The following is a 23,915-nucleotide window of genomic DNA, read 5'->3' on the forward strand; positions in this document are numbered from 1 at the left end:
AGGGTGTTGCTATGCAGTTGTTAGAGTACTCTAGGTGGTTTTAAGTGTGTTGTTACATGATTGATAAGGTGATCAGTGTGGTTTCTAGGGTATTGCTACACGGTTGCTAGGGTGTTGCTATGCGGTTGCTAGGGTACTCTGGATGGTTCCAAGGGTGTTGCTATGTGGTTGTTAGGGTACTCTGGGTGTTTGCTAGGGTGTTGCTATGTGGTTGCTAGGGTACTCTGGGTGGTTTCAAGGGCGTTGCTATGTGGTTGTTAGGGTACTCTGGGTGGTTGCTAGGGTGTTGCTATACGGTTGCTAGGGTACTCTGGGTGGTTTCAAGGGCATTGCTTAATGGTTGCGAAGGTGATCAGTGTGGTTTCAAGGGCATATGTACACAGTTGTTAGGGTGTTGCTATGTGGTTGCTAGGGTACTCAGTGTGGATGCTAGGGTGTTGCTATGTGGTTTCAAGGGCGTTGCTACACAGTTGCTAGGGTGTTCTGGGTGGTTGCTATGTGGTTGCTAGGGTACACAATGTGGTTTATAGGGTTGCTATGCAGTTGTTAGGGTGTTCATTGTGATTTCAAGGGCATTGCTACATGGTTGCTAAGGTGTTCTGGGTGGTTGCTAGGATGTTGCTATGTGGTTGTAAGGGTATTCAGTGTGGTTTCAAAGGTGTTGCTATACTGTTACTAGGGTGTTTGTGGTGATTGCTAGGGTGTTGCTATGCAGTTGTTAGGGTACTCTGGGTGGTTTTAAGTGTGTTGATACATGATTGATAAGGTGATCAGTGTGGTTTCAAGGGCGTTGCTACATGGTTGATAGGGTGTTCCCTGTGGATGCTAGGGTTTTGCTATTCTGTTGCTTGGGTGTTCTGGGTGGTTGCTAGGGTGTTGCTATGCAGTTGCTAGGGTACTCTGGATGGTTCCAAGGGTGTTGCTATGTGGTTGTTAGGGTATTCTGGGTGGTTGCTAGGGTTTTGCTATACGGTTGCTAGGGTACTCTGGGTTGTTTCAAGGGCGTTGCTACATGGTTGCGAAGGTGATCAGTGTGGTTTCAAGGGCATATGTACACAGTTGCTAGGGTGTTCCCTGTGGATGCTAGGGTTTTGCTATGCTGTTGCTTGGGTGTTCTGGGTGGTTACTAGGGTGTTGCTATGCGGTTGCTAGTGTACTCTGGTAGGTTGCTAGAGTGTTGCTATGTGGTTGCTAGGGTAATCTGGGTGGTTGCTAGGGTGTTGCTATGCGGTTGCTAGGGTGTTCTGGTTGGTTGCTAGGGTGTTGCTATGCAGTTGCTAGTATGTTCTGGGTGGTTGCAAGGGTGTTGCTATGTGGTTGCTAGGGTACTCAGTGTGGATGCTAGAGTGTTGCTATAGGGTTTCAAGGGTGTTGCTACACAGGTGCTAGGGTGTTCTGGGTCATTGCTAGGGTGTTGCTAAATGGTTGTTAAGGTACTCAGGGTGGTTGCTAAGGTGTTGCTATGCTGTTGTTAGGGTGTTCATTGTGGTTTCAAGGGCATTGCTACATGGTTGCTAAGGTGTTCTGGGTGATTTCTAGGGTGTTGTTATGCAGTTGCTTTGATCAGTGTGGTTTCAAGGGCATATGTACACAGTTGCTAGGGTGTTCTTTACGGATGCTAGGGTTTTGCTATACTGTTGCTTGGGTGTTCTGGGTGGTTCCAGGGACAATTCTATGTGGTTGCAAGGGTGTTGCTATGTGGTTGCTAGGGTACTCTGGGTGGTTGCTAGGGTGTTGCTATGCAAATCTCAAACTCATTTTAGTCTCCATGTGGCTGAGGCTTAGACTGTGACTATTGAAGACCAAGACATGTAACCTTTGAACATTTGCAGAAATAGTAACAAAGGGATTTTTGCAGGATGGGAATGTGCTATTTTTAGCACCACTGGCTTTCTTTTACAAAGAAAAACTACCATTTATTATGTGTTTTCACTGTATTAGACATACTTTCCAGCATTTTTCTATATTCTTGTACATTCTTAAACTATATATGCTGACACAATAGCCTGCTACAAGAATTGTCATGGGAGAAAAGGGGGAAAAAAGAAAGGAAGAAACAAATGCTGTTCAAAAATGCTTTTTCGTTTTGAATATTTTTTGAATATTTATCACCACTGTTTTTAATCAATAGTGAGAAAATCACAGTAGAGCTCTTGCTTTACCTCCGTGGAACTAACTTTATTGCGGTGTGGTTGTATTTAACACTTTTAAAAAAAACAAAAAAAAAACAAGATGTGCCTGACTGCCAAGAAAATGCTAAGGGTCATTCATGTACCAACTCTCATGAGTTCCGAATGTACCCTCTTCCCAAAAAAGGATTTATTTACTTCAGTGTGTCATATGTTATTAATAGACTAAAAAAAAATAATAATAACACATGAACTTTAAGATAGAAGCTGTGACCTTAGCTGTGCAATAGTCAGAGAAATATTTAAGCAATAAAGCAATAAAGGTTTGACTTATGACTGATTCCATCAGATAGGATGTCTGCGAGTCTGTCCATAAATTTCTAAAAAAAAAATGAGTCAAGAAAGCTCATCATAAATCAGAATATATGCCCATGTATAGATTCTGCTTGGTGTGCATGAACAACTTCTATAAAAGCCAAGAGGATAGACCAGAAGAGATGCAGAAGACCTCAGAAGTTCCATCCAGTGGTAAGAGCCTGTGCTGACTGTGACTGAAAGGCATTTTATCATCATCACTTATGCATTTGTAATTGTATTTTTATTTACATTAATACATTTTAATGAATTGATTTTATTTATTTTTTTTCCATTTCAAGGATAGTGAAAATTTCATCTGGTCTGAAGGACAAAAGGCAAGTGAGTTTGATTCAATGTGTGGATTAGGGTAGAGGAAAACAGTTATAGTCATCTTAGATGAAAACTGGTAAAGCATGCTGCTTTAAAAAACTTGTGTAATTTATTTACAAAGAAATATGTTTAAATGTATTAGTAAGATGAATTTAAGGACTGGGTCCCATTGACCCTATATTTATTGTATTTTTAGGGGCCAAGCATAAACACCTATTGTATTTTATCTCGTTATTATATTCCGTTTTTCTTCTTCCACTTTTGATTCTATAAGAGCCCATAGAACCGCTTGTGGGAAAGTTATACAAATTTGGCACAAACATAGAGGACAGTCTGAACATTAAACACTGCAAATGTGGAGACTTGCAATCATGCTAATAACTTTAAAACTATAAGAAACTACAAAACTCATGCTGAATCGACTGCTCCCTATGACCGAAATTTCTGTCATGATATACTGTATACATGTATGTAAATTATTAATGTGCATATAAATATAAGTGGCCATAACTCTTAAATTGAATGAAATATTTTCACCAAATTTGACACATTTCTTTTGAAACAGAATAAGAAGCAGGAAAGAGCCAACTGATGATGGTATAATAGAGCAAAACATGAAATTGACTCTAACTACAGAACTGTTGGTCTGATTAAATTAAATTCAAATTAGTTATGCAGTGTTGTTATCATAATCCATGATGGCATTTGCATAAATATATAAAGGTCTAAATTTCATCATAAAATATTAAATTATTATGATAAAATCTTTGACAGTAATTTCTTAATTTTTGTCAGTAAATCTTATGCATCCACTGAGAAAAAAAAACTCTAGTACACTTATCTACAGTGGAGAAAAACTTCTCTCTTTAGAGAGAGGTATTATTTTTCCTCTTTTTACCCAAAATAGGGTATTGTGAGCATTATTGAGTACACATGTAATTTAATGTCTGTTCCATTCATACTCGTAGCCAGAGGATGCTCGAGCAGAAAGTCCACTAGTGAGACTCATGATCGACAGTGAGAATCTCTGTATTGAACTGAAACTTCATATATGCTACAATTCATATTGTACTGTGTGCTGTCCCCTGACAACAGCATATCAATTTCATCATCAGAAAGACATATTCAATCAACATTTTTGCCTTTAATGGGCCCCTTACCTGTTTCTTGCTTGCTATCTAAATGTTTATCTAGTATTGTTTTATGTGTCTGTATTCATGTGTAAGCCTAAACTTAGGAATATGTCTCTTTCCTAACACAATTCATGTGTTTCATTTCATGAGTCTTGCCTTTATTGTTACATGGAATATTTATGAAATTTTTAAAGGATAATTTTATCTTTTCTCTCTTTAGTAAGCCGCCACCATGAGTACGGACGCGGAGATGGCCGCGTATGGCAAGGCTGCCATTTACCTTCGTAAGCCTGAGAGGGAGAGAATCGAGGCTCAGAGCAAACCATTTGATGCCAAGTCTGCCTGCTATGTGGCTGATGTCAAAGAGTTGTACCTCAAGGGAACAATCAAGAGCAAAGATGGTGCCAAAGTCACAGTTGTTTTGCTTGACACTCAGGAGGTGAGTTTTAATTTCCATTTCATATAGATGCTCATTAAATTATTATTACATTGTTTTCTTTTATATCTAATATCTAATTTATCAAATTTATAGGAGAGAGTTGCTAAGGAAGAAGATGTCTACCCAATGAATCCTCCCAAGTATGACAAGATTGAGGACATGGCCATGATGACCCATCTCAATGAAGCCTCTGTGCTGTATAACCTCAAAGAGCGTTATGCTGCATGGATGATCTACGTAGGTTCTGAAACAACATAAAACAGGATTTAAGTTCATTTTGTCTGTGTTGTTGCAATCTGATCACGTCTATACTCATTTCAGACCTACTCTGGGCTCTTCTGCGCAACTGTGAACCCCTACAAGATGCTCCCAGTGTATGATCCAGAAGTGGTGACTGCTTACAGAGGCAAAAAGCGTATGGAGGCCCCACCCCACATCTTCTCTGTCTCTGACAACGCCTATCAGTTTATGCAAACTGGTAAGACATTATGGAATTGAATTGTATAGAATTCTTTAAGGTGAATTAGATGACGCTGTTAATATAAGAAGGATTTACTGGATATTTTACAAATTACAATCAACAGATAGAGAAAACCAGTCTGTCCTGATTACGTAAGTATTTTCATTTAATCTCAGACCATGACAAAAATTAAAAATTGAAAGTATAATGTAGATGGCAAATCTTTATGAAGATATTTACAAAATAGAATTTAGAAATGAACTTCTGAATATACTTTGAAAAGTCTACATGTCTTTTAATCTTCTGTTTTCTAATCTCTCATAAACCAGTGGAGAATCCGGTGCTGGAAAGACTGTGAACACCAAACGTGTCATCCAGTACTTTGCCACAGTTGCAGTATCAGGTGGTGAAAAGAAGAAAGAGGGTAAAATAAAGGTACTGTATGAGATACAAAACTATGTCATATATATTTTTTTGAAAGATGTTAATTTACACAAACTATATGATATGTGAATTTGTGAAATGCCTGCAAACAGTCTTTAGACATGAAATAATAAATAACTGAAAACCCTTCAAACATCACAGGGCTCTCTTGAGGACCAGATCATTGCTGCCAACCCTCTGCTTGAGGCTTATGGTAATGCCAAGACTGTGAGAAATGACAACTCCTCTCGTTTTGTAAGTTAACCACTGTTTATTTACAGTACAGATGGTCAGCTGTGTTTGATTTTTCTATACAGAGTTTTCTATAAAGAGATTATTATTATTTATGTATTATGCTATTTTATTTTAAACAGGGTAAATTTATCAGAATTCACTTCGGTACAACTGGAAAACTGGCTAGTGCTGACATTGAGACATGTAGGTGGACACGATTTCACTGATAAATCCTGCACATTTGTCTTTGTCTGTCACTCTTCAGATGATTGTGACTCAAGTACATTCTCTTAACAGATCTGCTGGAGAAGTCTAGAGTGTCATTCCAGCTTCCAGATGAGAGAGGCTACCACATCTTCTACCAGATGATGACCAACCATAAACCTGAGCTGATTGGTAGGTGCACATATTTCATTCAATGTTTCAATGCCAGATAATATTGTAAGATACTCTTTTAAAATCTGTGTATTTTACAGAAATGACGCTCCTCACCACCAACCCCTATGACTTCCCCATGTGCAGTCAGGGTCAGATCACAGTGGCCAGCATTGATGATAAAGAGGAGCTGGATGCTACTGATGTGAGTCATTTCTGTTTGAATATTGAATTATTCTATATAAATGGCAAATCATAAATCTCATTCTTCTCTGTAATTTACAGGATGCTATTGACATTCTGGGTTTCACTAACGAGGAGAAAATGGCCATTTACAAGTTCACTGGAGCTGTGCTTCATCATGGTAACATGAAGTTTAAACAGAAGCAGCGTGAGGAGCAGGCTGAGCCTGACGGCAATGAGGGTGAGACTTGTGTGCTTTTTAAAATATGTCTTGAGACCAGTCTTAGTGCTTCTGTTTTATCCTGGACTTTAAAATAGTAACAGCTGCATCGACTGTGCGTAAAATGTTTAGTGTACATATAAATTAGAAGTGTGCTTTGCTGTGCATATCAATACATCTAAAAATAAAAGTAAAAGTACCTGGTGCCTGAATTATTATAATTTTACACATACACAAAAGACTCTGTAAAGCTAAGACATTATTTTAAAATGTATTTAACAGAGGCTGACAAAATTGCCTACCTTCTGGGTTTGAACTCTGCTGAAATGCTAAAGGGTTTGTGCTACCCCAGAGTCAAGGTCGGAAATGAGTTTGTGACCAAAGGTCAGACTGTGCAACAGGTATAGTAACATTTCCAGCATGTCCATGTGTTCAACCAAAAATCTGGCTAATTATTGCAGGAGCAGAATTAAATATCTATTCTACAGGTGTACAACTCTGTCAGCGCCTTGGGCAAATCTATCTATGAGAGGATGTTCTTGTGGATGGTCATTCGTATCAACCAGATGTTGGACACAAAACAACAAAGAAATTTCTACATTGGCGTGCTGGATATTGCTGGCTTTGAGATCTTTGATGTAAGAATGATTATTTTATTTATTTTTATGTCACGTTGAATCATATTCAGAAGTCAGTAAATGTTTTTGTTATTTTTTCCTCCAGTACAACAGCATGGAGCAGCTGTGCATCAACTTCACCAATGAGAAACTGCAACAGTTTTTCAACCACCACATGTTTGTGCTGGAACAAGAGGAGTACAAGAAGGAGGGCATTGTTTGGGAGTTCATTGACTTCGGCATGGACTTGGCTTCTTGCATTGAGCTCATTGAGAAGGTTTTTAATGGTTTATGAATTTATTCAATGCCACTGTCTATTCTCAAAATGTCATATTTTTTTGTAATAAACAACATTCTTTTATAAACAGCCCATGGGTATCTTCTCCATCCTTGAAGAGGAGTGCATGTTCCCCAAGGCTTCAGACACTTCCTTCAAGAACAAGCTGTATGATCAGCATCTTGGCAAAAGCAATGCTTTCCAGAAACCAAAGCCTGCCAAAGGCAAGGCTGAAGCCCACTTCTCCCTGATTCACTACGCTGGAACTGTGGATTACAACATCACTGGCTGGTTGGACAAGAACAAGGATCCATTGAATGAATCTGTTCTGCAGCTGTACCAGAAGTCTTCTAACAAACTGCTGGCTTCTCTCTACCCAGCTGTTGTTGAAGGTAAAGAAAAAACAACAACAATTTAACCAAACTTTTTTCTTGTTTTTTGATTTATACATGTTGCTTTATATTTGCATATCAATAGATCCTACTAAAAAGGGTGGCAAGAAGAAGGGTGGATCCATGCAGACTGTGTCCTCCCAGTTCAGGGTATGTATAAAGATGACATCACAGCAATATTGCTATACTTGAGGAAAGGAAATGAAATACAAAGCATGCCAACCCTTTTCTATTCTCCACAGGAGAACTTGGGCAAACTCATGACCAACTTGAGGAGCACTCACCCTCACTTTGTGCGCTGTCTGATTCCTAATGAGTCCAAGACTCCAGGTAAAGTATTAAAGACTTACAAAGTTCTGGGCATGAAACTCTAGGTGGCGCAGGCTAATAGGTCCTTTAAATCAACCTGCTCGTAATCACATCATTATCTATAGGGCACAGCTGATTGGTTCCTGCTGTATCGGTAGCCAATGAGCTTGTGTGCTTAACCTTCAAAATATTTTGGAAGCATTGCCTAGCAGCACTTCAGAAACCCTCCACCTTCCCCAGCTCCACCTGTATAGATCTGCTGGGGATAATTCATGTATGCTATATTGTAGCAGCAGCATCTCTTACTTGCTCACAGCAGTGTGCCGTGTTTGTATTGGCAGTAGCAAGTCTTGTACTTGCTCTGCAGCAGCAGCAGCAATAAAAGCAGCAGCAGCAGCGTAGCAGATCTATTCTGCCAAGACCAAACATACAACAGTGTCAAACCCAATACCATGCCAAATACTCAAGAGAGTTGTCATGACAGAAATTCTGGCACTCAATATATATGATGATGTTAATTTACCAAGTTCATGGTGTAAACTGTTCGTTATAGGTCTCATGGAGAACTTCCTGGTTATCCACCAGCTGAGGTGTAACGGTGTATTGGAGGGTATCAGAATCTGCAGAAAGGGCTTCCCCAGCAGAATCCAATATGGTGACTTTAAGCAGAGGTAAATTAGACCACATGAAAATACCATTTCCTGTAGGAGTCTCCTAATTAAAAGACATGAAGTATTTTGATAAATTTTCCACAGATACAAGGTGCTGAATGCTGGTGTTATCCCTGAAGGACAGTTTATGGATAACAAGAAGGCGAGTGAGAAACTCCTGGGATCCATCGACATTCCTCATGATGAGTACAGATTTGGACACACAAAGGTTCATATTCAGCAGTGAACTTTCAAAGATTCTCTGATTATGATCATTTAGCCTATACAGATTAAATCAATATCTTTTGATTTATTGTTTTACATAAATTCAGGTGTTCTTCAAAGCTGGTCTTCTGGGTACTCTTGAGGAGATGCGTGATGAGAAACTGGCTACTCTGGTCACAATGACTCAGGCTCTCTGCCGTGGCTATGTGATGAGGACGGAGTTTGTGAAAATGATGGAGAGGAGGTGAGTATTGTCATGAATAAAGGTGACATCAATGATAACAGTGTAAACAGTAAATAATGCTAATTATGCCAATTAATGATGAATTATTCACAGGGAGTCCATTTACACTATCCAATACAACATTCGCTCATTCATGAATGTCAAACACTGGCCATGGATGAAGGTTTACTACAAGATTAAGCCTCTGCTGAAGAGTGCCGAGACTGAGAAGGAGCTGTCAAGCATGAAAGAGGACTTTACAAAATGCAAAGAGTCTTTGGCTAAGTCTGAAGCCAAAAAGAAAGAGCTTGAAGAGAAGATGGTATCACTGCTGCAAGAGAAAAATGATCTGCAGCTGCAAGTAGCATCTGTGAGTATTTTTACTTGAATTAACTGATTTTGGCTCCATTAAAATGAGCAATGTGGTTTCCAATGAAATAGCAATCTATTTTACTAACAGGAAACTGAGAATCTCTCAGATGCAGAGGAGAGGTGTGAGGGTCTGATTAAGAGCAAAATCCAGCTTGAAGGTAAACTCAAAGAGACAACTGAAAGACTGGAGGATGAGGAAGAAATCAATGCTGAACTTACAGCCAAAAAGAGGAAACTGGAGGATGAGTGCTCTGAGCTGAAGAAAGACATTGATGACCTGGAGCTTACCTTGGCTAAAGTGGAGAAGGAGAAACATGCCACTGAGAATAAGGTTGGAGACTGTGTTGGTTTAAGATAAGATTTAATCTCTGTCCTATATATTGATATAGAATATAAATTGTAAAATATAATCACACATAAAAAATTACACAGGTCAAGAACTTGACTGAGGAAATGACATCTCAGGATGAGAGCCTTGCCAAGCTTACGAAGGAGAAGAAAGCCCTCCAAGAGGCACATCAGCAGACACTGGATGATCTCCAGGCAGAGGAGGACAAAGTCAACACCCTGACCAAATCCAAGACAAAGCTTGAGCAGCAAGTTGATGATGTGAGTTGATTATGTAACTTAATTATATTAAATTATGTATTATTAACAAAGTTCGGGAGAAGCATGTTGCCTAATTAACACGAGAGGAGTGGATTCAGCTGATCAACTCAATTAACGATAAGAGGTGTATATATATACAGCACACTTACCTCTGTTAATTAACAGTTTATCAGCATACCTCCACCACCCCATCTCCTCACTTCTAGTTCTAACCATTCCTATCAGAACAGGGGGGAAGTTCTCTAGGTTCGGGCCAAACTCCAAGCTCAGAGCCCTCTCATATTTTATATATCATTTTCCTGTAGCTTGAGGGTTCCCTTGAACAAGAGAAGAAGCTCCGCATGGACCTGGAGAGGGCCAAGAGAAAGCTTGAAGGAGACCTGAAATTATCACAAGAGTCCGTCATGGACCTGGAGAATGACAAGCAGCAATCTGATGAGAAAATAAAAAAGTAATTAAAGCATAAAGTCTTTGAAAACATTGAAAACTTTTATTGTTGTGTTATCGTTTTTTTTTTTTTTTTTTTAACAAACTACTTATTGTTGAACACTCACAGGAAAGACTTTGAAACAAGTCAGCTGCTTAGCAAGATAGAAGATGAACAATCTCTGGGTGCTCAACTCCAAAAGAAGATCAAGGAGCTTCAGGTATTTTGAGATTTCAAACATTATGATCATTATGATCAAATATATTATCACCCAAAATCTAATGAACTATTTTCCACCACAGGCTCGCATTGAGGAACTGGAGGAAGAGATCGAGGCTGAGCGTGCTGCTCGTGCCAAGGTTGAGAAGCAGAGAGCTGATCTCTCCAGGGAACTTGAGGAGATCAGTGAGAGGCTTGAGGAGGCTGGAGGAGCCAATTCTGCTCAGATCGAGATGAATAAGAAGCGTGAAGCTGAATTCCAGAAGCTGCGTCGTGATCTTGAAGAGTCCACCCTCCAGCATGAAGCTACTGCTGCTGCCCTACGCAAGAAGCAGGCAGACAGTGTGGCCGAGCTGGGAGAGCAAATCGACAACCTGCAGCGTGTCAAGCAGAAGCTCGAGAAGGAGAAGAGTGAATACAAAATGGAGATTGATGATCTTTCCAGCAACATGGAAGCTGTTGCCAAAGCAAAGGTTGGGAAATATTCTGAAGAATATATGTGACCCGTGTCACGAGCTACAGGCAAAACAAGTGAAAAATTATGATTTTGGTCGAATTTTAGGTTTTTACAAAAATTAGTTTATGAAGCCCTCATCTAGTGATCCCAATGCTCCAAATAGTAATTAAACATCTAAAATGAGAGGTGTACCTTCCTAAATCTTTCCTTTGTTTTAATAATCATGTTTCCTTTTCCTTTGTTTTAAAAAAAAATTGCAGTTTTTCTCTGCTGGCTTCTTGACGACTGGTACTTCCCCGTAGCACAAGTTTGTTATCGTTGTAAAGTGAAGCATACTCATGCGAAATTATCTTACTTGCACTGACTGACAGATCCAAAGCATGAGCACAAAGACGCCCATATTCACACAAACATTATCTGTTATGTCTTAAGTGAACGTTTGGTTAACTGTTGGGGAAAAACATCTGATGTGAAACATTATATTAGATCAGTGTTAAGACAGTAGATCTTAATATATAGGCTGTTTGTCTCATTAATGTTAATCAAACAATTGTGGTATCATGAAAAAAAATAGATGTGGGTTTTGACTTGGTGTGTGCCAAATTTGGTGGTATTACCAGGGATTTTAAGGTATGTTTGCTAGGTGATTTTGTTTTGGAACCTTCAGAAAAACTAGAAAACTTTAACTAGATTTTTCTCAAAATTGACTTTGCTGACTCTATCGACTTCAAATAGGTGTAGCTAAGTCCTTTTTGTCTGTTTCCAACAAATTATACATCATTTTGAAGGTTTTTCTAACAATAACTCATTTTTAAAAATGTGCTCATTATGACTCAACAACAACAATATACGTTTTTTCAAATATCTAATGTTTCCAACAAATCATACATCATACATTTTTGAAAATGTGCTCATTATGACGGCAGCACGGGTCACATATAACTAGAAGTTTTTTTCAAATATCTAATGACTTTTGTATTTACAGGGCAATCTTGAGAAGATGTGCCGCACACTTGAGGACCAATTTAGTGAAATGAAGTCCAAGAATGACGAGAACAGTCGCCAGATAAATGATCTCAGTGCTCAAAGAGCAAGATTTCAAACTGAAAATGGTAACTAATGACAAATTGTGACCAATCATGAACAAATTAATATTATATCAAAAGTAATTAATGTCAATAATTAACAATAATCATAAAAAAATAATCAACAATAATAGTGTATTATGATTGTTCACCAGTGAATTTCTGACTGTAACAGTCTTATTAGAGGACTTTTTTTAATGTTGACTGATAAAATCTTACATCCATTTATTTTGAAATGAACTGATAGAGACATAGCACAATCTGACACAGTGAATCTAAATCTATACAGGTGAATTTGGCCGTCAGCTGGAGGAGAAGGAAGCTTTAGTTTCTCAGCTCACCAGAGGCAAACAAGCTTTCACTCAGCAAATTGAGGAGCTTAAGAGGCATATTGAAGAGGAGGTTAAGGTAATACAGCATAATCAATACATACACATACTTGTCCATTACTATAATGCACAGACTAGCTAATATTATGTGACTTTGTCTCCTAGGCTAAGAATGCACTGGCCCATGCTGTACAATCAGCCCGTCATGATTGTGACCTGCTCCGTGAGCAGTTTGAGGAAGAGCAGGAGGCAAAGGCTGAGCTGCAGCGGGGAATGTCAAAGGCCAACAGCGAGGTTGCTCAATGGAGAACCAAATATGAAACTGATGCCATTCAGCGCACTGAGGAGCTTGAAGAGTCCAAGTATGTATATTATTGAATAATATTCCCAATTCTCAAAGCTATTTAATAGATTAGAATTCAGAATCATGTGTGTTACTTAACAGGAAGAAGCTGGCTCAGCGTCTGCAAGAGGCAGAGGAACAAGTTGAGGCAGTGAACTCCAAATGTGCGTCTCTGGAGAAGACCAAACAGAGACTCCAGGCTGAGGTGGAGGACCTCATGATTGATGTGGAGAGAGCCAATGGTTTGGCTGCTAACCTTGACAAGAAGCAGAGGAACTTTGACAAGGTAAACAATTTTCATATGATATTCTCTTTGTATAACATTGCTGGAATGGGCTGTGTTCATCATTTTTTTTAAACAAACCTGAAATATCTCCACTAAAGGTCCTGGCAGAATGGAAGCAGAAATATGAGGAAGGTCAGACAGAGCTGGAAGGTGCCCAGAAAGAGGCTCGTTCACTCAGCACTGAGCTGTTCAAGATGAAGAACTCCTATGAGGAGAGTCTGGATCAACTGGAGACCCTCAAGAGAGAGAACAAGAATCTGCAGCGTAAGAATGAAACTGTTAAATTAGAAAAAAACTTTAATGTTCTAATTCTCAGTGAGCATTAAAAAGTAAGCACATATGATTAATGTTTATTATGATAAAGATTATATATATTTTTTTCTTTCTATAGAGGAGATTTCAGATCTGACAGAGCAGTTAAGTGAGACTGGTAAGAGCATCCATGAGTTGGAAAAAGCCAAGAAGACAGTGGAGACTGAGAAGGCAGAGATTCAGACCGCCCTGGAGGAGGCTGAAGTAAGTATCTGAAGATCAATATGGAATTCTTGCTAGAACCATTATACTATGTTGTTAATATATATTTTCATTTTGATATTTAAATGCAGTTTTTATATTTTATAGGGCACCCTGGAGCATGAGGAGTCCAAGATTCTTCGTGTCCAGCTTGAGCTAAACCAGGTCAAAAGTGAGATTGACAGGAAGCTTGCAGAGAAGGATGAGGAGATGGAACAGATCAAGAGAAACAGCCAGAGAGTCATTGAATCCATGCAGAGCACTCTGGACTCTGAAGTTAGGAGCAGGAATGATGCTCTGAGAATCAAGAAGAAGATGGAGGGAGACCTTAATGAGATGGAGGTTCAGCTGAGCCATGCCAATCGCCAGGCTGCTGAGGCCCAGAAACAGCTCAGGAACGTTCAGGGACAACTCAAGGTATGTGACTTCTTTTTGACTTTGGCATGTATTAATATTTTTTTATAATCTAACATGTGTTATGTAAAGCCCAACAGAAAGCACATCAAAAACTCATTGTAAAGCTTTTGTTGTGTTCAGGATGCCCAACTGCACCTTGATGATGCCCAGAGAGGACAGGAAGACATGAAGGAGCAGGTGGCCATGGTGGAGCGCAGAAACGCTCTGATGCAGTCTGAGATTGAGGAGCTGAGAGCTGCTCTAGAGCAGACAGAGAGAGGCCGCAAAGTGGCTGAACAAGAGCTGGTGGATATCAGCGAGCGTGTTGGGCTGCTGCACTCTCAGGTAAGGGCATATTGTTTCCCTGAAATTAAGAAAATTGAGAGCATCATTCAAAATGTTCATACTGTTGCCTATCATTTTGTAGAACACAAGTCTCCTGAACACCAAAAAGAAGCTTGAGGCTGACCTTATTCATGTCCAGAGTGAAGTTGATGACACAGTACAGGAAGCCAGAAATGCAGAGGAGAAGGCCAAGAAGGCCATCACCGATGTGAGTAACAGTAGCAGCCAAATGCCTCACCAAGACACGTGTGTACTTAAAAAATGTGGAACTAATGAATTTCTGCATTCACGCAAAAGGCTGCACTGATGGCAGAAGAGCTCAAGAAAGAGCAGGACACCAGTTCTCACCTTGAGAGGATGAAGAAGAATCTGGAGGTCACAGTGAAGGACCTGCAGCACCGTCTGGATGAGGCTGAGAGTCTGGCCATGAAGGGAGGAAAGAAACAACTCCAGAAACTGGAGTCCAGAGTAAGCCTCTTTATAGTTATGATGTGGGCAATGTGAAGTATGTTATATTATGATAAATTATGAATGAATTGTTTGATTAAAAGTAATCTCTACTATAGGTTCGTGAGCTTGAGACTGAAGTTGAAGCAGAGCAGAGACGTGGAGCTGATGCTGTTAAGGGTGTCCGCAAATATGAGAGGAGAGTGAAAGAGCTCACTTATCAGGTATGACTATATTCCTCATAAGTTTGTTCAGACAAAAGAGTCCATATAATATTGTATGTACTGACAATACCTATTTTTCAGTAAAGGATCAAGACTTAATCTAGTAAATATGTGTATTTTTTGAAGACTGACGAGGACAAGAAGAACGTCGCCAGACTCCAGGATCTGGTTGACAAACTGCAGCTGAAGGTCAAAGCCTACAAGAGGCAGTCTGAAGATGCGGTATGTAAAACCTAATAGAACATTTTGACACTGTAATTATTTATATTTGAATGCTAATTTGATGATACATGAGCCATATATATATATATATATATATATATATATATATATATATATATATATATATATATATATATATATATATTTTATTTAAACCTTTAGGAGGAGCAAGCCAATGGTTACCTGTCCAAGTTGAGGAAGGTGCAGCATGAGCTGGAAGAGGCTGAGGAGCGTGCTGACATTTCTGAGTCTCAGGTCAACAAGCTCAGAGTTAAGAGCCGTGATGCTGGAAAGGTTAGACTGAGTAGATTATGTTTTTATTATTCAAATTGTTTATCCAAATACATGAACTACCTCTTAGCAGAAGTATAGTGGAACTATGGTAATTGCATTTTGCTGATGTTACATGTCCTGTATGACATTTGCACATCTATATTATCTTCATTATGTAAAGTGGAGCACATTTTTGTTAATAAGGCTGTTTGCCTCTTCCTTCTTTCCCAGGCCAAAGAAGAATGAATCTTTAAAACTTGAAAGGAGCATTTACTGAAGTCATATAATATGAATGTTTAGTGTAAACGTACCTTTCTTAATAAACCTTTAAATTTCATCAAATAATATAAAAGACTTTGTGTGATTTTTTTTTTTTTTTCTCAGCAAAATACACTTATTATTCATATCATAAGAGTGCTGATTATCAAGAGTGTCTTGCATCTCTCAAATTTGAACTCTTACAGGTTCCATAAAAGTTAAAAAGGTTCCATAAAATGTAATACTCATCTTCACTGAATGCATTCACACAAACATTTCTGCTATAAAGTTTCCACACTGGATTGATGTTATCTTCCTCAAACAATTTTAGAAAATACTCTACTCAACATTGCAGTGCAAAATAGTATACTGAGTCTTAAACAGTTAAACCTCAATGCTATTGAAATTAACACTTAACACCATTATAAAAATCAGACCATACAGTACCTATCTGAATATACTGTAAAGCTTAACTGGACTACTGCAATGTTCTGTGAAACAGCCTTCCAGTTAGCACAATTAAGCCTCTACAGATGTATCCCCTAGTGAAAAAAAAGTATACTTTATTGTATTTTAAATATATTCCCTTTTTCTATAGTACACTGCAAATATACTAACAAAAAATGTACTATCATTAAATATATAAAAAGTACATTAGTATCATATTTTCACAATGCAACTTTTAACACACTTTAAAATAATTGTACTTTAGTATATTTTCTAAAAAATATATTTTAGAAAAATATACTTGAAGTGTAAGTTCAGTTTATTTTTTAAAAGTGTATATTTTTTAAGTTTACTTCTTCATCCTTGGAATTCATTATATTACTTGCGCTATTTATTTCAGTATGAATGCATTACAAGCCCATTTAGTATATGCAATGTAGCCTATACAATTTCCAAATATGTGTAAATGTTTATTAAGTTTACACTAGCAGAATCATTTTACAATCGTACACACAAATCTATATTAAACAACACACCAGCAGCACAAGTAATGCGAAAAAATATGTCGAGTGGTTAAACTTATCGGAATTCAAATGTCTCTTCAACTTGGTCTGTGACCAATCAGATTTTGTTGCTCACTGCCTTCAGCCAATCAGAGCTGCTGACGTCACGGTCCTTGTCTGAATCCCCTCGCTCAGTCACTCAGGTGAAGTATAATGTCGCAATGTATAATTTATTTAATAAAACACTGAAAGCGCAATACATCGCTCAATCTTGGGGAATCTGACCAGTTCTATCAATCAAGTGACATCGCAGCCTGACCGTGATGGCGACGACAACTGGCTAATCTAATGGCCTACGCGATCCTGAAAGAACCGGAGAAAAGTGCTGCTATTGGGAGGTGAGTTGTACCAGTTAACAAACTTTATTTTCTTTTCTTTAACAAACGGAGAGCGATATTTCGGCTTGATATCTCCTTTTTGAGTTTTTGTGTGGTGGTTTATGGCACATGTTTGTATGCAGCACCAAAACATTCATATGATTGGTCAAATCGGCCCGTATTCTGTACGATATTAATTCATAAAGTGTTTTATGCTTGACTATGTACTGAAAACAATATTGACATGCCATTATGATACAGTTCCCTGCTGCTAATCCTCATTTACTGTTCAAAAATAGTATTGGTTCAATGTAGGATTTAGACAGACTATTGTAAACGTGAATAAAGAGTTGAACATGCCGTCTTATATCTTTGGTATATTCTGTCAACAGATGCTGTTCTTCAGGAGTCTCTGCGATCATCATTGTGCCATCAGACACAATGAGAAGCTCATCAGAAAATGGAATATGTGTAATTTGTATTTGTGTATAGAGGGTCACCATGGTCCAATATATATTTTTTTCTTTAATGAAAAACATGGTAAGTTTTGCTGAATCTAAGTTTAAATAAAAACTATTGGATTTGTCAATGAAATATGTCTCTTCATTAGTGATGTTTTATTTTAATGGCCTTGAAAACAAATGCATTCAACTTTGGGAAAATGTGTTAAACTGTATTTGTCATGATCACCGTCTGTTCCTGTCAGTTCCCGGACTACATCTCCCATCATCCTCTCTGCCACTCACCTGCACACACTTAACACTAATCACCAATCACCACACCCAGCTGCAGCTCATTACCAGGACTATAAAAGACTCTTACACACATCACCTCACTGCTAGGTCTTGTTTACCCAGTGTGACATTTCCGAGCGTTATATCCCTGTTTACCCGTTTGTTACTGTTCCTGCCTGATTCCTGTTTTACGACCCATTGCTGCCTGCCTCGATCCTTGCCTGTACCCTGACTACGACTCTGCCTGTTCCTCACTGTTCCTGTTTGTTCCTGTTTTGACCCTGCCTGTACGACCACTCTTACTTCTAATAAACGCTGCATTTGGATCTCACTCTGAGTCCCGCCTTCGTTACAGAAGACCTAGCCACACCAAGATCCAGCAGCTTTGTTGGGCGCTCTAGTCCCAGCATGGATCCTGCAATGCACCTTGTAAGCCTTCGTCAAGGTAACTGCACCCTGGAGGCACATATTCAGAGATTCCTGGACATTGCTCATTTTTCTGATCTGCCAGATTGTGTACTCATTGACTTTTTTGCCTATGGACTAAACGAACCTCTTAAGGGGAACTTAATCGCTAATGGTCCCCGAGGGACGTTTATGGATTTCTTGGACTTTGCCCTGCTTACCGTTGGTTCACGTTTTACTGTGGGTGTCGCAGGGAAATGCGACACCGTAGTAAACCACGTAATGGCCGCCGCATCAGCATCAGAGAACACTCACAAAATGGCGGGCACTACGACTTCACATCACGTCTTCACTGATCTCCCAGAGCCAAGTCACGTCTTCACTGATCGCCCAGAGCAACGTCACGCCTCCGCTGATCGCCCAGAGCAACGTCACGTCTCCGCTGATCGCCCAGAGTCCCGTCACGTCTCTAGATCCGTTCGACAGCGGAGAGGATTGTTGTCCAGTGTGAACGATCCTCCACTGATTTCAGCACGAGCGGCTGGTATTCCCAAGCATACACCAGCCGCCTCGCTCTCAAGTCAGCAGGCCGCGTCGCTCTCGAGCCCGCCGGCCGCGTCGCACTCAAGCTCGTCTGTTTCAACGCACTCAAGCTCGTCTGTTTCAACGCACTCAAGCTCGTCTGTTTCAACGCACTCAAGCTCGTCTGTTTCAACGCACTCAAGCTCGTCTGTTTCAACGCACTCAAGCTCGTCTGTTTCAACGCACTCAAGCTCGTCTGTTTCAACGCACTCAAGCTCGTCTGTTTCAACGCACTCAAGCTCGTCTGTTTCAACGCACTCAAGTTCGAGTCCGCCGGTTGCTACGCACTCAAACTCTCTGGATGCGAAGGACGAGATGGCCGTTTCGCCAGTGCCCATGGGCAAGATGGCCGCCCCTTCAGTGTCTGGAATAGAAGGGGTCGTCCCAGCCATTGAGTCCGCTCCAGTGAGCCCGCTCCAGCCAGTGAGCCCGCTCCAGCCAGTGAGCCCGCTCCAGCCAGTGAGCCCGCTCTAGCCAGTGAGCCCGCTCCAGAGCCCGATCCAGCCAGTGAGTCCGCTCCAGCGCAGCCTGCTCTCCTGGTCTGTCCTGTCCTGGCCCAGAGGGCTGTGCTCACTTTTTATGTCTTGGCTGTCATGCGTGCATTGAGGAACTCGAGCCCTATTGACTTTGGAGCAGTCTGCCAGCCCGAGCAGCCCGCTGTCGTCCCAGAGCAGCCCGAGCAGCCCGAGCAGCCCGCTGTCATCCCAGAGCAGCCCGAGCAGCCCACTGTCGTCCCAGAGCAGCCCGCTGTCGTCCCAGAGCAGCCCGCTGTCGTCCCAGAGCAGCCCGCTGTCGTCCCAGAGCAGCCCGCTGTCGTCCCAGAGCAGCCCGCTGTCGTCCCAGAGCAGCCCGCTGTCGTCCCAGAGCAGCCCGAGCAGCCCGCTGTCGTCCCAGAGCAGCCCGAGCAGCCCGCTGTCGTCCCAGAGCAGCCCGAGCAGCCCGCTGTCGTCCCAGAGCAGCCCGAGCAGCCCCAGCCTGAGCCTGCTGCCATCACTGAGCTGTCTGCTCTCCTTGATATGGCCACTGAGCACCCTTGGCCAGCCCTGCCGCCGCCGCCTGCCCTGCCGCTGCCGCCGCCCAAGCGTTTTGCCCTGCTGTCGCCACCCAGGCCTTCTGTCCACGAACCCACTAAGGACCCTGATGAAATCCCCAAGAACTTTTTGGGGGGGGCAGTATACCCAAGGGTGGGGAGCTTGTGGGTGGGGAGCTTGTGGGTGGGGACCATGCCCGGCCACCTTTGGTTTGCAACTTGTTGTGGTCACTAATGGACTCTGACCCACCATGGACATCTTTGGACTCTGTCCCGCCGTGGCCGCCCTTGGCTCCTGACCAGTGAGCCCGCTCCAGCCAGTGAGCCCGCTCCAGCCAGTGAGCCCGCTCTAGCCAGTGAGCCCGCTCCAGAGCCCGATCCAGCCAGTGAGTCCGCTCCAGCGCAGCCTGCTCTCCTGGTCTGTCCTGTCCTGGCCCAGAGGGCTGTGCTCACTTTTTATGTCTTGGCTGTCATGCGTGCATTGAGGAACTCGAGCCCTATTGACTTTGGAGCAGTCTGCCAGCCCGAGCAGCCCGCTGTCGTCCCAGAGCAGCCCGAGCAGCCCGCTGTCATCCCAGAGCAGCCCGAGCAGCCCGCTGTCGTCCCAGAGCAGCCCGCTGTCGTCCCAGAGCAGCCCGCTGTCGTCCCAGAGCAGCCCGCTGTCGTCCCAGAGCAGCCCGCTGTCGTCCCAGAGCAGCCCGCTGTCGTCCCAGAGCAGCCCGCTGTCGTCCCAGAGCAGCCCGAGCAGCCCGCTGTCGTCCCAGAGCAGCCCGAGCAGCCCGCTGTCGTCCCAGAGCAGCCCGAGCAGCCCCAGCCTGAGCCTGCTGCCATCACTGAGCTGTCTGCTCTCCTTGATATGGCCACTGAGCACCCTTGGCCAGCCCTGCCGCCGCCGCCTGCCCTGCCGCTGCCGCCGCCCAAGCGTTTTGCCCTGCTGTCGCCACCCAGGCCTTCTGTCCACGAACCCACTAAGGACCCTGATGAAATCCCCAAGAACTTTTTGGGGGGGGGCAGTATACCCAAGGGTGGGGAGCTTGTGGGTGGGGAGCTTGTGGGTGGGGACCATGCCCGGCCACCTTTGGTTTGCAACTTGTTGTGGTCACTAATGGACTCTGACCCACCATGGACATCTTTGGACTCTGTCCCGCCGTGGCCGCCCTTGGCTCCTGACCCGCCGTGGCCGCCCGAGCCACCTGACCCGCCGTGGCCGCCCGAGCCACCTGACCCGCCGTGGCCGCCCGAGCCACCTGACCCGCCGTGGCCGCCCGAGCCACCTGACCCGCCGTGGCCGCCCGAGCCACCTGACCCGCCGTGGCCGCCCGAGCCACCTGACCCGCCGTGGCCGCCCGAGCCACCTGACCCGCCGTGGCCGCCCGAGCCACCTGACCCGCCGTGGCCGCCCGAGCCACCTGACCCGCCGTGGCCGCCCGAGGCTCCTGGACCTGCATTGGGGACCCCGTTCCTGTCTGCATGCAGGTCTCCAATGCACCCACCCTCCCTCCCTAGCTGTTCCTTTTACGCCGCGAGGACGCGCCTTCCGGGAGGGGGGCGTTATGTCATGATCACCGTCTGTTCCTGTCAGTTCCCGGACTACATCTCCCATCATCCTCTCTGCCACTCACCTGCACACACTTAACACTAATCACCAATCACCACACCCAGCTGCAGCTCATTACCAGGACTATAAAAGACTCTTACACACATCACCTCACTGCTAGGTCTTGTTTACCCAGTGTGACATTTCCGAGCGTTATATCCCTGTTTACCCGTTTGTTACTGTTCCTGCCTGATTCCTGTTTTACGACCCATTGCTGCCTGCCTCGATCCTTGCCTGTACCCTGACTACGACTCTGCCTGTTCCTCACTGTTCCTGTTTGTTCCTGTTTTGACCCTGCCTGTACGACCACTCTTACTTCTAATAAACGCTGCATTTGGATCTCACTCTGAGTCCCGCCTTCGTTACAGTATTTAAATAGTAGCACAACTGTATTGTGTGAGATTATGTAATTCAAAGTACAGTAGTCAACATTTGAAGTGGATCAAAAAAGTTAGGACAACTTTGATTAAAGGTTTTGATCCGCTTCAAATGTTGACTATATTATACAAAGTATAAGTAATAAAGTGTATTGTTAATGACTGCAAAGTGTGTAATGTTTAATATTTGGAATAAGCCAAAGGTACTGAGCATACAGTATATACTATTACCTGTAAAATAATATATTCAGTGTATATTGCTTGTGTTTTCTGAAGACACTCGTAATTATTTTGTAATGTACTTAAATCACAAATAAAGTGTACTTATAACACAAAGTGTACTCATAACAGAAATAAAGTATACTTATAACACAAAAGTATACTTATAACAGAAATAAAGTATACTTATAATACAACATATATTATAACAAAAAATATACTTTTAACACAAATAAAGTATACTTATAACAGAAATAAAGTATACTTATAATACAACATATATTATAACAAAAAATATACTTTTAACACAAATAAAGTATACTTATAACACAAATTAAGTACACTTTAATATCACTAATCAAGCATGTAATTAGTCCCTACACAGACATATACTTAAAGTGTACTAAGTATACTTGAAGTTGTTCCAATTTAGCACACATAAGTATACTAAATATACTTAAAGTTGTATTTTAATACTACTTAATTTCAACTTAAATATACTTAGTACAAAATTAGTTGTTTCAAAATAGCACACTTTAAATGAACTAATCATTAACACACTTGAAATAATAATTAGTCTTGCTGCAAGTATACTTAGTATACTTTTTTTCACTAGGGTAAGAATTCACATATTTCATATCCTTGTACTCCAGTTATATCAGATCAAATACACATGACTATATTTGCTTAATGTAATGAACAGCAGCTATGCTAATTATTTTCCATTTACTTTTGTGTTTTATCTTGGGATGTCCATCCCAAGGTAACTATAGAGTATGTCAGCTCCAGTTTGGATCCAGCCTATTAATATGAAGACTTCAGATACCTCAACAGCAGTGAAAAGACGACTCCAGAGGACTCAGGACTTCAGATGATCCAAACTGAATCAACAAAAATAGGTCTCCCCTTATAATTGTCAGCGAAGCACCATTTGCCAGAGCCCAAGTGGCAGCGACACCGTGAGTGGAGTGAGCTCTCACTCCAAGTGGGCACGGCACACCTTGTCAATTTATGTATGCCACTGTTGCTGTGTTGTCCATCTGGAGCCCAGGAGCCTGAAACTGCATGCCCATTGCACACGGCACCCTAGACTGTCTTGGAGGTGGTGGTGTCCCCTAGATACTTGGCCTAGTGGAACTACTGCCTGTAGAAATACAAGGTTCGACCTGGGGCATATACGGATGCCAAATGCCCCAGGAGCCTCTGAAAGTATTTCAGTGGAACCGCTGTTTTGTGCTTGAATAGCAATGCAGCATTGACTGAGCACGGTCCAGAGAGAGCAGCCCAATCATGGTGACTGAGTCCAACTCCACACCAAGAAAAGAGATGCTCTGAGTAGAGGAGAGCTTGCTCTTCTCCCAGTTGACTGCAAGTCCCAGTTGGGTTAGGTACCGAAGGATTTGGTCCTTGTGTTTGCAGACCAACTCCTGCGACTGAGCTAAAATAAGCCAGTCGTCGAGGTCGTTGAGAATGCGAATGCCTTGCTCCCTTATCCCTCTGGAGTTGGGAAACACACCAGCGCATTTTGCAGGATTTTTTTCACATTGCAGCAAAACAGATTTAAAATACCCCGTAATTTTTTGTCTTAGAGACATAAGTAATATATCAATTGAAACTATAGAATGTCTTCTTTTATTTGTGTACACTCAGAGTAAAAACAAAATGTTGTGCTTTTTGCAAAATAAAGAAAACTAAAAGAAAACTGATCTGTCGTCTCCTTATGAACGAAGTCCAATCTGATAGTTCTCAGAAAATGAAGTGTAACTTAGTGAATATTAATCACACAAAAATGATACTTATGTCTAAAGAAACGTTGAAATGTCAGGTTTTAAATCATGTAAGTCTAATCAAAAACAAAAATTC

At 41.8% G+C, this 23,915-nt stretch overlaps 1 protein-coding gene across 1 annotated transcript; it reads left to right on the plus strand.

Annotated features, from left to right (window-relative positions):
* The first annotated feature begins 2,568 nt into the window (after nucleotides 1-2,568).
* On the plus strand, nucleotides 2,569-15,870 carry LOC125266829 (myosin heavy chain, fast skeletal muscle-like). The gene is made up of 41 exons (XM_048187894.1): nucleotides 2,569-2,657; nucleotides 2,786-2,821; nucleotides 4,170-4,388; nucleotides 4,482-4,625; nucleotides 4,710-4,866; nucleotides 4,973-5,000; nucleotides 5,178-5,283; nucleotides 5,434-5,526; nucleotides 5,646-5,709; nucleotides 5,803-5,901; nucleotides 5,982-6,085; nucleotides 6,166-6,304; nucleotides 6,566-6,684; nucleotides 6,772-6,921; nucleotides 7,007-7,177; nucleotides 7,269-7,569; nucleotides 7,655-7,719; nucleotides 7,812-7,899; nucleotides 8,432-8,549; nucleotides 8,634-8,757; nucleotides 8,861-8,997; nucleotides 9,091-9,346; nucleotides 9,437-9,679; nucleotides 9,781-9,957; nucleotides 10,263-10,408; nucleotides 10,514-10,604; nucleotides 10,687-11,076; nucleotides 12,046-12,172; nucleotides 12,435-12,553; nucleotides 12,640-12,836; nucleotides 12,920-13,103; nucleotides 13,202-13,367; nucleotides 13,495-13,619; nucleotides 13,725-14,033; nucleotides 14,154-14,357; nucleotides 14,440-14,565; nucleotides 14,655-14,825; nucleotides 14,924-15,028; nucleotides 15,155-15,250; nucleotides 15,413-15,544; nucleotides 15,755-15,870. Exons 3-41 carry the CDS (start codon nucleotides 4,182-4,184, stop codon nucleotides 15,767-15,769), a joined length of 5,793 nt encoding a protein of 1,930 aa, XP_048043851.1. The 5' UTR covers nucleotides 2,569-2,657; nucleotides 2,786-2,821; nucleotides 4,170-4,181; the 3' UTR covers nucleotides 15,770-15,870.
* The last annotated feature ends 8,045 nt before the right edge of the window (nucleotides 15,871-23,915 follow it).

This window comes from Megalobrama amblycephala, linkage group LG4 (assembly GCF_018812025.1).
Source record: "Megalobrama amblycephala isolate DHTTF-2021 linkage group LG4, ASM1881202v1, whole genome shotgun sequence".
In the NCBI taxonomy this organism is placed as follows: domain Eukaryota; kingdom Metazoa; phylum Chordata; class Actinopteri; order Cypriniformes; family Xenocyprididae; genus Megalobrama; species Megalobrama amblycephala.